General features: G+C 37.8%; 1 protein-coding gene across 1 annotated transcript in view; it reads left to right on the forward strand.

Moving 5' to 3' along the window:
• arhgef39 (Rho guanine nucleotide exchange factor (GEF) 39) overlaps window positions 1-15,184 on the forward strand; it is a 48,628-nt gene that overhangs the window by 12,896 nt on the left and 20,548 nt on the right. Inside the window, exons 5-6 of the mRNA XM_060889553.1 lie at window positions 1,543-1,661; window positions 13,049-13,119. Of these exons, the coding sequence (XP_060745536.1) occupies window positions 1,543-1,661; window positions 13,049-13,119 (190 nt within the window). The remainder of the gene's footprint in view (window positions 1-1,542; window positions 1,662-13,048; window positions 13,120-15,184) is intronic.

Consider the following 15,184-nt stretch of genomic DNA (forward strand, 5'->3'; position numbering starts at 1 on the left):
CATGGTTTAGGAAGAGAAAAAAAAAAACCATTCCAAATGTTTTCCTCACCTATCAGCCCAGAAGCCAAGGCTAACATCACAAACATCTGCTCTTATTTATCTGTGGGAAGCCTGGAGCTTCACAGATATTAATGTCTTAATTAAGAGGAGGGATATGTCCGCACCAAATTGACTGATTCCCATCGATTCGGGACCGAGCTGTGTGAGTTTGCATCGATTTCCCCTACCAAGCCTACATGGCAGTAATTGCAGGAACACAGAGCAGCATGTTTGCCCTGACGTGTGACTCACACACCGGCAATCTGTCCCTCCAGATCACCACTGTGTCATTGACGTGGGGTGAGCTAATAAAGCATCTCTTCCAGATACAAGGGGCAGAATTTATTTGTGTTTAATGCCAAGGATTATGATTAGCTTATTAGATCTCGGTGTATAGATTTCGGTGTATATTTGTTTAGTAGTCCGTTTTTGTTCATGTGCCCTAATCTCCATTTTAGCAAATGCAGCGCTCTGATAATAGATAAAGATTCAAATCTATTTGAGCAGAAAAGCGCCAAATTAATCCAGAGTGAAATTAAGTGATGACAAAACTAGCGATCTTCATCAAGTAACCGTGTTAGTCCTGATAATAAATATTAATAATTTAAAACATTTTAAATTTTACACTCTGCTTTAAATGATTACAAAAAATAGATGTGTTATTAGAATGGAGTGTGTGTGTGTGATTTATTAATTTTTTTTCTTTTCTTTTTCATTTTGTGCAATGAAATCAGCCAAAATAATTTCACTTAACATTCTCACAATCAACCAAGTTTTGTTATGGCCAAAATTCTGTCTTTAACATGTTATGAGAGCTCAGCTTTAATAAACAATATTTCATTTATTTCTCAGATTGACCTTTTAATCATGCTTAGGCAGGTTTCACACGGGTAAGGAGCCAGTTTCTGTAACATGGTGGTCTTTGCAGTAGAAGTGTTTTCCTCACACGGTGAACATCCTGCACTGATGGTATGTGCTGTAGAGAAACAGATATAAACCTAATCACTTCAGTTTGTAATCTAAACACGCAAAACTTATTTCAGTTCAGGAATCTTGTTGTTTTCAGAAATATATTCAGTGTATAAAACTCTGAGACCACTCTGGGCTTTTTTTTTTTTTTTTTTTAAAAATAGAAATGAACAGTTTTAGAAGTTTAATATATTTCAAATGAACAAAGTAAACGTTCTTCAAGGTTCTACACTATTTCTGCACTACATATTTTTGCATTACAGACTGTTCTACAGTGCTGACCTTGGAGGCTTCTTCCCAAAATTTCACACATTTCTAAAATCCTGTTCATGTCAAGCGATAACTTTCTTTTATAGGAAAGGAGTCAACACCTTCTAACCAATCAGAATGTAAAATTCACTAACAAAAATTTGTCGTTTCGTGTTGTGCAAAACGTTTGTCGTGCAAATTATTCGAATAGATATTGCATCTTGTGATGGCTTGAGTGCTGAATTCTGTTGTTAAATATTTTCGATTTTATCGGTTTCATGTTAGGTGCAGTTAAAGAAAAACAAAGCGTTTCGACGATTTAAGAAGCTTCAGGAAGCCAGACCTGAATTCCACAAGCTGAAACTTGAAGACCTGCTTCCTCTTCCACTAGAGCGCATTCAACAGTAAGTGACTCTATACACACAAGTACACAGAGGCGCACACACACACACACACACACACACACAGAGTATTATTTAGACTTTATAGTTTCTTAGTATCTCTCTCTCTCTCACACACACACACACACACACACACACACACACACACACACACACACACACACACACACACACACAGTATTATTTAGGCTTTATAGTTTCTTAGTATCCCTCTCAAACACATACACAGAGTATGGTTTCAACCAGTGTGTGGTGTGTGTGCGTGTGTCTAACACATATACACGTGTTTTTTCTTCTGGTGAAAAAACACTTTGATTCTGTGGAACATATTTCTTTTTCTCAAGCTCTTCAAGTATTGACTAAGATTGGCTCAGAAAGTTTTGACTCATCAGATGTCAGAGTAACTCAGGCATTGAATTCCATATTACGTGCAAATGAAATGAATTGTTCGCCAGCACAGTGCATTTTAAACCATCTGCTTTTGCGGAGAGATTACGGCCGTTCGACAGCTCCTACAAGATGGTAACATGGATATGTAGTCATTTTCTGAAGTGAACGTAATGCATTTTGGTTATGCATCAGTGTCTCCTGACACTGGCCAGTCTGCTTCCTTTGATGTGACAAAAGTCTTCTCGTTGGCTGTCAAATCACTCAACGCTCTCTTTCCTACATCTGACTGCGTCCGTACGGGAGAGGGGAAAACGTATTTTTTTTTTGTTTGTTTGTTTGGTTTGGGATTTTTTTATTTTTTTTTATTTTTTAAGAGTAGGGGCTTGTTGGGACTCACTTGTAGCCGTGCAGAAAAGCTGTCACCACCAGGTTACGCTTTCCATGCTTGACTCATCCCTTTTTCTGTTTGGTTGCTTTGGTGGAGTCGCCGCAAAACACGCGCCACGTACAGAGGAAAGGCTTTGGATGACAGACATAATTATTGTTTGATGTCACGCTCACACCAGCCTCGAGACTGTCCAAGAACTGTCAAAATCGCCTTTGTTAAGCAGCCGAATTTGTTGGATGTAATTTCATGCGGTCGTGGTCTCAGCTGTTAATTAGTGTAACAGGGTGCGAAATGGGCTGAAACACGCTTAAGAGCCAGTGAAAATGATGTGACATCGCTTTATCAAGCTGCTCAAGTCGATCTTAATTAGGCTTTCATGTCACTCCGACTTTGTAAATATAGTTTTGGAACATGAAAGAAGCAGACACGATGTCAGCGTTGCAATGGAGATAATTATACCTTTAAATTTCTTCCACTTGCATAACAGTGTGTCTTTTCTGCCTTATATAATGCTATATGAGCACTTTTTCTGTTTTGACACCTCCATCTGCTGTAGTGAAGTACGCCTATATGGAAAAATAGAAATTCTCTTCTCAAAGCCTGGAATTTTCAATGGACTTTATTTGGTTTCAAATCAAACGACAGCAAAAATTAGGCTGTTTTCTTGAAAATATTGTTGTGAACTGGTATTTATAGTAAGATATTCTCTTGTTTCCTCTCATCCTGGTTTAAAAAGGCTACTCAATATCAGTCCCTGAACACCATTTTTGTTGAGACACAGAATTCAGGAAATTAACCCTTAGTGGTTTCCAGCGTCTACTCAAAACAAGCAAAACTCTCTCTTCTTTTTTTTCCCCTATGTACAACCTGATCTCTATTTTCTCTGCTTCCTTTCTAACATGTGCCCATGACCCAGAACACAGGCAAGATCTGTGGCAAATGTCTGAATTGAAAATTCTCTGAAAGATACTGAATTAGAGAATAAAGGTAGGTCGGTGACCTGTGAAATTGTTAACCCTTCGTCTTCCCCTACTTGTTTTGTAGCATCACTTTTACACAAACAGACATAATAGCAGGTGACATTTATTTCCAAATGGACCTGAACACTATGACAGTACACTGCAGCTTACGTATAAACGTCCGTTACGTTGATTCCAGTCAGCGCGAAGTATAATGCTTGCAGGTCACAAGGCTTTTACCGAGATTAAAGTTAAAGTTGAAAGGAAGCGTTGGATCGAAATCCTTTTTAAGGTGAAAGTCTTTGTCTGCTTCACTTTTGAACCCTGGGTTACGCCGGGTTTTTCTATCGAGACGCGGGTTTGTTTGACACCGAACATGAGCAAAAATAATTAATTGAATTCAAATGCATACATTAGTTCCATGTGAAAGAATGTTTGTTTGTTAAGACAGGTTTTTTTTTTTTTTTTTTTATAGGAACATGAACATGAATTAAATTTCTCTGAGCTCAGGGTGAACCCAGGACTCGGGTGCTGTGAGGGGTGACATTGCCCTCGTACATGAGATTGTATTACATTTACTTCCTTTCTTCCTTCATGTCCTTCTCTTTTCCTTCCTTCCTTCTGTACTTCTCTGTTCTTCAGTTCTTTTCCTTCCTTCTGTACTTCTTTTCTTCAGTTCTTTTCCTTCCTTCCTTCTTTCCTTCCTTCCTTCTGTACTTCTCTTTTCTTCAGTTCTTTTCCTTCCTTCTTTCTTTCCTTCCTTCCTTCCTCTCCTTCTGTACTTCTTATTCCTTCCTTTTGTACTTCTCTGTCCTTCCGGCTGTCCCTTTCTTCCCTTTTTTTTGTCCTTCCTTCCTTCCTTTCCTTTTCAAGGTTTTAAGTAGCTGTGTATTAGATAAATTGAATGTAGAATATAAATAACTTTTCTATACTAATCACTTGAGATGATTTTCGTAACTCTATATTTCCTCTGCCACTCACACTGAGCTTTCAGTTTTCCCCTTTTTATGTTATGAGTCAAACTGCAGTCAGCTGCTCTACAAATAACGGTGCATATTAATGCGCTCATTTTAATTCTTCGTCATTTATATAGCAACAACTGCTTCATTGCTGCTGGAATTCTTTTCCAGACCCACTGCAAAATCTCAGAAAAATAATAAAGCATGCTGCTTTATCTTGTATACTATAACTATAAAAGGGTTAAAACATAGTGTATATACAAGTTGTTTTTTTTTAAATAGAAAAATTGTAATCTTCTGTGAAAGCAGCTCGTTATTGATTATTTTCTTGATATAGCATTCTCCATCATGTTTAATTCCTTACATTTACCTGCCCAAGCCTCAGCTGTCCTCATTTTTTCATGTCTACATACAAAGAAGTTTAAGTATCTGCTTAAGCAGCGGTGCTACACTGAGCAGCCTCATTAAAGAGCTTTATATTTCATGCATTTACTCTCTCCACGGCTATTGATCCCGTAAATATAACATTACCTTCATCTTATCGACTTTCGCATGTTGACCTCGGCTTGCGAATGCTTCTGATAACTGCTTCGTGAGAGGAAAGGTTCTTGGAAGCAATTGAAAAAAAAAATTCTTGGAAGCAGTGAATCACTAAATGTGTGTGTTTCTTCATTTTTCTGCCGTTGTACTTTTCAATGCAAGGTTTGAGCTTTTTATTAGGCTTATTGGGCTTAAATGCATTACATGCTTAGTAGTTTGGTAATTAGGAATTATCTAGTGTAGGATTTTATTTTGTTCCTTATTTCTTTTTTCCTTTTCTTTCTTTTTTTTGCTTTCTGTTTTTGAACAGCTTTAAACAGGTGAATATTAGAGATGACCTTTCCTTACTTCTTACCTTTTTTCTTGTTCCTTTTTTATCACCTTTCTTTTTATTTCTTACTCTTTCTTTCTCTGTTTCTTTTCTTTCTTTTATAGGTCTTTTCTTTTCTTTTTTTTTACTTTTTTGTTGTTTTTCTGTCCTTCCTGAGTTTCTTTCTTTCTTTCTTTCTTTCCTTCTATTACTTATTTTTTTTTTTTTTTTTTTACTTTTTTGTTGTTTTTCTGTCCTTCCTGAGTTTTTCTTTTTTTCCTCCTGCACTTCTGTTTTAAACTGATGTGTATCAGAGACCTTGAATGTAGAATGTAAGTAAACATCTGTGAGGATTTTTTGTCGCGTTATATTTATTGTGTTTGTGTTTATAGTAATGTTAATAATTTAAAATTCATTATTATTTTTTTTCTCCCACTCACACCAAGCTGCTCGAGCGTTTCCATCCCAAAGTATGTAAAACTCTGGAATTTACACTTGGACAATGCTGAGTCTGTTTTCATTCCCGATTACCGTTTAATTGTGGAGTTTTGGCAAGTGTAGTCGCCACCTCAAAGCGTCTTGCTCATCCTCAGCAAGCTATTAAAACGCCGCAATTATGCAACCGCCTGTGCAGTGTTCAATAACCCGTGTAGGAGCCTGACAGTTTCTGTTGTCTCTTAATTAGGAATTTTAATCCTTAATGTACGTATTTAAAGAGAAATAATTAGGCAGATATTTCTTCTCTTTTCTTCTGCACTGACATGTGTGTAAGTATGGAATGACCCATGTCTGTTCAGAGGGAAGTGATGGGGTGGGGTGGGGGGGGGCTAAAAACATGAAGCTTATTTTATCTACATACTACAAAGGCATTAGCACCGCGGGGTGTATGCAACGGTAACTAGGCCAGTCGTGCTTTCTAACACGCCATGCCTCTTCATTAGAATATCTGAACTGTTATAAATATGGCTCGGATTATGTTATTGTCTTGTTATCTTCTCTTTGCTTTGGTGTTAATGAGTGGGACAGGGTGGCTAAATGAGCATGTTTCTCCGACATTATTTGGAATGTGCTTTAATAATGTTCATTAGGCTATTCCCTTTTTTAAAGCTGCTGCTTTAATTAGATTTCTGCTGCTCTCCGCATGCACACACACACACACACACCCCCTTCAGCCCTAATAAGGGCATTCGTGCCTGATAATGCCTGTAATGTGTTTGTTACTACAACATGAGAGACAGAGAAAAAGAGGCGAGATTATTTCTCTTTTTAAGTGCCTTATAATAGACAGAGGCTTTGCTTGATTCTTTTCCCTTTTTGATTGCTAATGAGTTATACAGCATTTCATATACTTGTGTTCTCTTTTATGGTTTATTCAAAAAACACCGGTTCTCAAAAATGGGCTCCAGGGAACTTCATGCAGAGCTGCCAGGTCTGTGCAAGGTTTTCAGAGTACATATATATATATATACTATTATCCATATCACCATTTTATATAACTTTCTTTGCCATATACACTATATGGTATGTGTCAAAGTAACATGGACACCTGACACTCTCACTCGCCCCAAATTGTTTCCACAAAGTCGGAAGCACACAATTGTGTAGAATTTACTTGTATGCTGTAGCATTACAATTTCTCTTAAAGGCGTGAGATTGTTCCAACATTACAATGTCCCTGCACACAAAGAATAGACACAAAGACTTACTGTGCCAAGGTTGGAGTGGAAGAACTGGTGTGTCCTGCACAGAACCCTGACTCATCCCCATTGAACACCTTTGGGATGAACTGGAACACTGACGGCGCACCAGGTCTCCTCAGTGTCTGATCTCGCTAATGCTCATGTGACTGAATGAACACAAATCCCCACAGCCATATTCCATTAAGTCTGGTGGAGACCTTATCAGAAGAGTGGAGGTCATTATAACAGCAATGTGGGGAGTCACTTTGGAATGGGATGTTCACCAGCGTGTACGGGTTTGGTGGTCAGGTTCTGTACATTGTAGATATACTGGCTGCAACCACACTTGCACGTTTACTTTGTTTGCTTTAACTTTTAGTGGAAAGTAATTCTGTTTGATTCTGATTATTTGCTTTAAAACAAGATCTAGTAGCACCAAATTATTTCAAAACCAACATTATTTTCCCACAACATTGTTCCAAAAAATCAACCCCCAGACCCCCTTTTTTCTACAGTTTTAAACAGGTGCATATTAGCGGCTATCCTTTCTCTCTTCTACGTTGTTTTTGTCTTTCTTTTTTCTTTTGTCAGTCTTTTCTTTCCTTCTATTATTTTTTTTAACTTTTTTGTTGTTTTTCTGTCCTTCCTGACTTTTTTTCTTTTCTTTTCTTTCATTTCTTTTCTTTCTTTCTTTTACTTTCTTTACTTTCTTTCTTGTCCTCTCTTGCTCTTTCTCGCGCTTTCTCTCTCTCTCTCTCTCTTGCTCTCTCTCGCTCTGTCTCTCCATTTCTAAACTAACCGTGTTCAAATAATGTGTCTATTAGTTAAATAACTAATTTATTCCTAAACTAAATATGTACTGGAATTTTTATGAGGAAATTACTTTACAATTAAATGTGTCTTTGGCAGAAGAAAGTTTGAGAGCCACTGCTGCAGACTTTTTGTAGCCCGTTTGATTTGTTTGGTCTCCTTAATATTGTACCATATAGAGAATCAGGAGAGCTAAGAAAAGAAAATGATGATGATGATAGCCGTTTTCCTCGAACGCTTGCATACCAGACCGCATTAGTCTCTCCATCCCATGTGTACTGCCATGATTGTCCCTTTAAAAGCCACTTTGGCACCCGTTTGTCTGTCCCAGCCATCGGTAGACTGCAAATGGAAGAGGACTGCTCCTGTCTCGATCTGATGGAGGGCGAGAAAGAGAAGAAAAAGAGGCAGCGAGAAGCACTCAGAGCAGAAATCAATGTCAGTTGTCAATGCACTTCAAGGTCACAGCACCCGCTCCCCCCGAACGGATAGATTAAGAGAGTGATCGCTTAGCAAAACTACTTTTTCCGATCTTCACTTCACGAGTGACCTCTAGTCCTCTTCTCCAGTTTAGCACAGCTTGCTGTCGCTTTGCGTCATATTGCAGAGAGATCCCATATTGACTTTCCAGCAATAAGACAAAAGCACAGTCTACTTGGGCCATAAATTCTTATCAGTCTTCTAGCCTGGGGAGGGCAGTATAACAAATATATTATGTGAGGACATGGTCTATGTCATGGTATATCATTTCATTCTAACAAATTTCCAGCAAAACAGTAACTTATTAAAAAAAAAAAAAAAAAAAAATAGTGTTAATAATCAATGTTTGTTTCATGTAGTTTCATAAACTACACGGTAACATGATACAAACTAATATTCAGAACAAAGTTTACTGTAACTAAAGGTTTGATTGTTTTTCTTTCTCTCTTTTTTTGTCGTTTACAGTTTCTATGGTTTAATTATAGATTAAAACCACAATTAACACTAAATAAAACACTAAAATCTGTTAAAAAAATCTTACAATTGTATATATTAACTACATAATTAACTAAATTTATTTAAATAAATAAATACTATATTAATATATACTAACTATAATATATACTAAATATAGAATATTTATAGTAATATAATAACTATATTACTATAAATAAATAAATAAATAAATACTATAGAAAACTATATTTTGGTTATTTTACCTCTATATAGATATCATATGAAATTTCCTAGCTCGTTTGGTTTTTAGTTACAATTCAGTGCTTTACAGTGTGCTGTGTTCAGGCTGAAACCCTGAAACCTGGATTCCTCACGCTCCACTCTCCACAGTTTGTTCTGTTTGTCAGTTTTTTTGGTGACTGTTCAAATCACCATAAGAGCCAGAATGTGTAGATGTGGAGATTTCTCCGTACGTAGTCGCTCAGGTTCATCTGAGTTGTGAGATGTTTTGCTGCTTCTCAACAGATGCCGTTCGCATCTGTTTTTCTTTCTCTCCTTTTTTTTAATAAGAAAATCTGTTTTTCAGATTCAAAGCAAGATGCTTGATAATTCAGGTGAGGTACAGCAAATTCCCTGATAAGACTGTCCGGGATGTACAGAGTACATCATCAGGAATAAACGAGTGTGCACATTCTGGGATTTTTTTTTCTCTTTTTTTTTTTTTTATTTCATCGAAAGTTTTGTACTGCTGTAAATAAATTCCCATCATTCCTGCATTACTTTAACAGGATTTGGTATGCATGCTATATTGACTCAACTCCTTGTTAGAGTGGAAGAGTGCAAATTTGAAAGGCTTATTGCAGAAGTTTCTTTCACTAAGGCCTTGAAGTGTCAGCTTCCTAAAACGGCATTTAAGAAGTGAAGTTTAAAGAAAATGCTACTTGCAGTTTGGAGGCTGACGGGGGCTCAAAGCGCCTGCCGTTGTTTGTTTGTTTGTTATTCAAACATGGCTGTAGGGCAGATGGTTATTATGACGTTTTTCCTTTCGCATCACTTTCCTTCAATTAAAAACAGAGTCATGTGCTGCTGCAGCTCTCGAATATTAAATCGTAACTTTCCAGCTCAGAAAGTATTCTAAATGTGACAACTGTTTGAATCAGGTGGCCATTTTTGTTACCATCAGGTCCTTTTAATAAAGCTCTAAGCTAGGATATATACATCTGTTTTGAATGAATAGAATGAATAAAGAAGTGTTAACAAAACAACTGTCTACCTTTTAAAGAAAGTGTCTTAGGTGTGGCAAACATTCAGCTTGTATAGCATGTGAGCTGCAGTATGTTTAGTAATTTATCCTCCGTGGTTCTTGTTAATTTTACTTGTTATAACTGTATGTTAGTTAGCTCTATGACGGAGTAGATTTTCGATTCAGAGGTGCACAACCAGATGCTAAAGAGGGTTAGCTATAGTAAGAGTAGTGTAGTGTCTGTAGGGGAAAGCTTGTATGCATTAGGCAGAGTTAGAAAACCCTAACGGGGTGATGACTAACGCTAATGCTAAGACTCGCCTATACTGTAGGAGCACCACTCCTCCGCTTCACATGTCAGGCTTGCTCTCCTCAGAGAGGCACCCACTGAGAAACTGTATTCCGGGAGCCTGGGTGCCAGACGTAGAAGGTAACCTTAGGGTTCTAAGCAAGTGTAGAATCTCAAAGGACGTTTTCAACCATAACCTGCTGTAAGCTACATCGCAACACTGCATCGGGATGAGGGCCAGAGCATACTACAGCATCAGATGCCACCTTCGAATTTACAAACTTCTACAATATTACTCTGACTGCCAAAAGTCAGATACTGTGTCTGTTTCCTAAGATAAGCAAAAATGTATAAACACAAAGTTTGTTTAGTAACCTGATTAGCATAAAATTAGATCATAGTGAATGCACAGCAAGCACCTTTGATTTGAAGCTAGGACATAAAATCTCTTGCATCTAAAGCACTTATTATTAATTAAGTGATTACTGATCAGAAGTTTAGTATTGAACATTAACATGGATTGAAGCAAACGAGTTTGTCACATTAAATGAAGCTGTTCAGCCCGGTTATAGGTATAGTTTTTCATAGGTAACCACAAAAGCCGCAAAAAATAAGTCTACCGAGTCAGTTCCACTAACTGTTATTTACAGACCTCACAGGCCATATTCTGAATTTCTTTGTGAATTTGCAGATTTCATTTCAAACCTGGTTGTTTCTTTAGACAAAGCATTAATTGTGGTAGACTTTGATATTCATTTTGATAAGTTATAAGAGCCTTTGGGAAAAGCAGTTGTGTCCATCTTAGGGGTAGGGGTTAATCAGAACTCATAATGGAGGTCACACTCTTGATCTCATTCAAACCTTCGGATTAAATATAGAAAAAATAGTCACACTTGCACAATCGGAAGCTATCTCAGACCATTACCTCTTTTTGTTTTAAAAATGCTTCTTGAACAATATATATACAATTTGCCATGTTAAATGTACATTTATGCCTGCTACTGCAGAGAGATTTACCAGCAGCCTCCCAGAATTCTCCATGATTCGATCACTGTCTGACCAAGAAGTCATTTGCCTGATCAATTTCAGTGTTTTTACTACATCCTAGTTTATTAGTGGTTTTACTAGGTTCATTTAAAAGGAAAATAATCAAAGAGGAAAAAACTACCACCCTGGTAGAATGGCCACACACGAACCTTAAAACAATCAACTAGGAAATTATCACGTAAATGGCGTCAAACTCAATTATTAGTTCTTAATTTTCTATTCACTTTAGTTTATTTGTATAGCGCTTTACAGAACATAAGAAATATAAAACAAAAAGTTTAAGATTATTATTAAGACACCTTAAGAGGAAACAGACTCAAAAGATAAATCATCTTTGTTTGGGAGTGTGATTTTATAAATAATGATCATATATAACCACTCACTGCAATCGTGATGTGCAGAAAGCATCTCATAATGATCATGTCATACTGTATGTGAGGTGGATGAGCTACAACAGCAGAAGACTTGGTGACATTTTTTCAGGCTTGAACCGCCCATTTACAGCGAGCCTGTGCCCACTGTAGCCTCCGAGTGCTGATTTTGGCTCACAGGAGTAGAGTCTGATGTGGTGATATGCTCTTGTATCCATCCACCTCAAATATGACATGATGTTCCTTCTGAGTTGTTTTTCATCACAGTTGTAGAGAGTGGTTATTTAGAGCTACTGTAGCTTACCTGTCATCTCTAATGGGTCTGGCCATTCTCCTCTGACCTCTCTGTTACTTACTTTTTCCCCCATTGTTTTGCACCTTTCTGTCTCTAGAGACGGTAATATGTGAAAATCCCAGAAGATCAGCGGTTTCTAAACTACTCAAACCCACAACCCTGCCACAGTCTCGGAGATCGCTTTTTTCCCTAGTCTGTTGTTTGATGTGAACATTAACTGAAGCTCTTGACCTTCATTGAACCGCAGACAGATGATTGGCTGATGAGTGAGTGTATATCATCAAAGAGAAGCACTCTGGAAGTGAGACTGCATTTAAGAGGATATCATTTAAGTACTGCTCTGATCAAATCATTGCCTTTTCTCTGAATGTGATGCATCATTTCATAAATGTATTATTGCTATACTCACTGAGAAATGTTTTATTCACAAAGCATGTTTAGAAGAATATATGCCTGAAAACGGATTCGCCCCCAAATCTCTTGAAAGATTTCCAGTAAGTGGCAAAGCCCACGGAGGATCGAACAGTCCGTAACTTTTGAGTGCCGCCTGAATTGAACGAGGTCTTTGATGTCAGCAGGCACTGGACTCTATTTAAGTGAGCTGTAATCTCCAGTATTAAGGCTCACTCTGTCTTTATCTCAGCCTCAGAAACGGCGAAATAAATTACCCCCAAATTTCTCTTCCTCTCAATTCACTCTCACCTTGCGATAGGGGTCATTTCCTTAATAGGGCCCTTCATTTGGTCGGCCATTAATAACCTTTATCTTTGGACAGGCTGGTGATAGCACAATAATCAATATTTAATTTCTCCTTAATGTGTGGAGCTTAACCCTGTCAAATCCATTCACTTGTTTATGTGTAGAGTATGACAGGAAATATATTCACTTCCTATCACATTTTCTCCTTTCCTGTTCCATCATTTCTCACCATGAGCAGACTTGGATTCATTGGGGATGAGTAAAATCAAATGGCTCTTTATTCTGCACCAAAAGCACTTGTTTAAGTGACCTGATATTTTCTTGGTAGGAATAATCTCGTGTTGTGATGCTGCCTGTCTAACCCTCTCACCTGTGTGCTTCTTTAGTCCCCCCCCCTCTTTAAAGTTGTATTTTTATTCATCTTCCAAAAACGCCTGTTGTTTCACTGTTGCTTATTTGTGGATTTTCTCTGCAGGTACAATAATTTCTTGAGAGACTTGACAGAGAACACCAGTCCAGACAACCCAGAGTTCCAGCAGCTTTCAAGTAAGAGTTTCAAGCCTTTTCTGTCTCACAGCTCAACAAACAGTCTCTCATCCTTGTGACAAAAATGTTGATGGGTTCATCCAACCTGGATTATTTTTATTATCTTTTTATTGTCAAGATCTGTATCAAAAAAAAAAATCAGTCACCCAAAGCCACGCTTATTACGCATTTGCCTTCCATTCTAGTTTGTCACTTTTTGAGAAACCTCTAAAGATCATTCAGCACTCGTGTGATCTTGCTTTGCTTTTGCTCCGCTAAGCAATGATACCTTGGGCCCTCTGGAGGGGGGAAAAAGGTGCAGAAAGTGGTGCATATGGTGGCAAAAACAAATCAGCCTGTGAAGTTTTTTCGCTTGCGGAGGAAAAGAGCCTCTCTTGTCTTTGTTAGGGTGACAAACAGAGTAACTTTGGGCTCTCCTTTCATCGTTCATTTGTTATTATTGTCACAGCCGTTACTGCTGTAGCTCTCGCAGAGGATGAAAGTACGGCGAAGCTTAACGTGAGTCTAAATTCCCCGTGTGGATTTTGACAAAATTAATTGGGACCAGATCAGAGGATATCAACCGTGTAAAATATAAATAAATAAAATCTCCACAGTCAACAGAAGCTCCGATAATGACTAATTTCTATCGTCAAATAAACAGCAAATCAGACTTAAGCGCAAGTGTACACACAGAATTATTTATGTGTATCAATTAAAATCTCATTGGTTTCGTGCTGCTTTTGCTTACAAATTAAAACCGCGCCTGATTCTAAGATGAAGGTACATATCCAAAATTGCCCCTCATGCCACCGCTTCCTCTTCTCATTAAAGCCCTTTTTTTCCTGCTCGTCTGCTTTTATTAGGGGGGCGGTGGGGGTTTGCACACCCAGGCCAAGCACATTGTAAAGGGAATTATTTAAAAACAACCCCAGACAAATCACGTTGCATCTGATTAAGCAAACCAGCACTGAGAATATTCCAGCAGGCTCTGTTGTTTGCTAGTTCCACCCTTGTTGTATTGGAGTGTTTTCTCAATACCCCCACCCTTTGACGTTTTATGTGGCACAGCTTTAATTGTGGTAATTGCCGCACTTCACACTCCTCGTCAATCATAAATTAAAGCACCTTTTCAGCACATACTTTTGCATGCCTGTCAGCCAGCCAGCATGACAGCCACCCACTGACCAATCCAGTGCTGTCAAAGGTTAATTAAAAAAAGTTAACACTCAAGAGTTTCCATTTAAACACACTCAATGGATAATGTGGAAAGAAAAAAAGTGATGGGGAGAAACTGTCTGTGGAATGTATAATGAGAGGTTTTGGGTCGTTAATACAGAAAGGAAGGCTCTGTCGAATACACAGTTTTATGCAGAAATGGATGGATACCTCCTTGGAGGGTATTTTTATTGTGATTCACAATTGACTGTTGATTCATTTTCTGTAACAGTCGCATTTTGTCCTTATCTCCATATCTAACTATACAGTAGATGAAGATGTCCCTTCATGGATAGTTTATAGATCACTATAAGATTACCATTGATGGCACTCATACGCTTTACAGATGGTTGTAAACGTTCTTCCTTCGACAGTTTTAGGATTGGAATCGCTAGAATCACTAAACAGTGAATTGCTTCAGTTTGATAGATAGATGGATACTTTATTAAACCAAAAACGGAGAATGGCTTCCCTTTTGAAGCTGGTTCTCCTCAACGTTTCCTCCTCTTGCTGTCTCAAGGAGTTTTCCCTCACCATCATCACCTCTGGCTTGCTCATTAAGCAAATGAAATGAATCAGTCAAAATTGAGTTAAATACACTATAAACATTAACCATTTATTTGACAAAATGTATAAAAACTGCAGTCCAGGAAAAACATTTATTCTTTGGCAAAAGGCTGTGGAAAAAGAGGAATAAAACAAACTCCACACCCTGGTGATAACAGAAAGTCTGCTCCACATCAGGCTGCATCACGCCACCGTTATTGATTTGTTTTCTTGATACATCATGTTTTATTCCTTCCCTAGCTATCATTACACTACATAGCCCTCCATTAACCAGAAAAAGTGTTTAATGCAATTAATTGCA

The sequence above is a fragment of the Tachysurus vachellii genome, chromosome 16 (genome assembly GCF_030014155.1).
Source record: "Tachysurus vachellii isolate PV-2020 chromosome 16, HZAU_Pvac_v1, whole genome shotgun sequence".
NCBI lineage: Eukaryota > Metazoa > Chordata > Actinopteri > Siluriformes > Bagridae > Tachysurus > Tachysurus vachellii.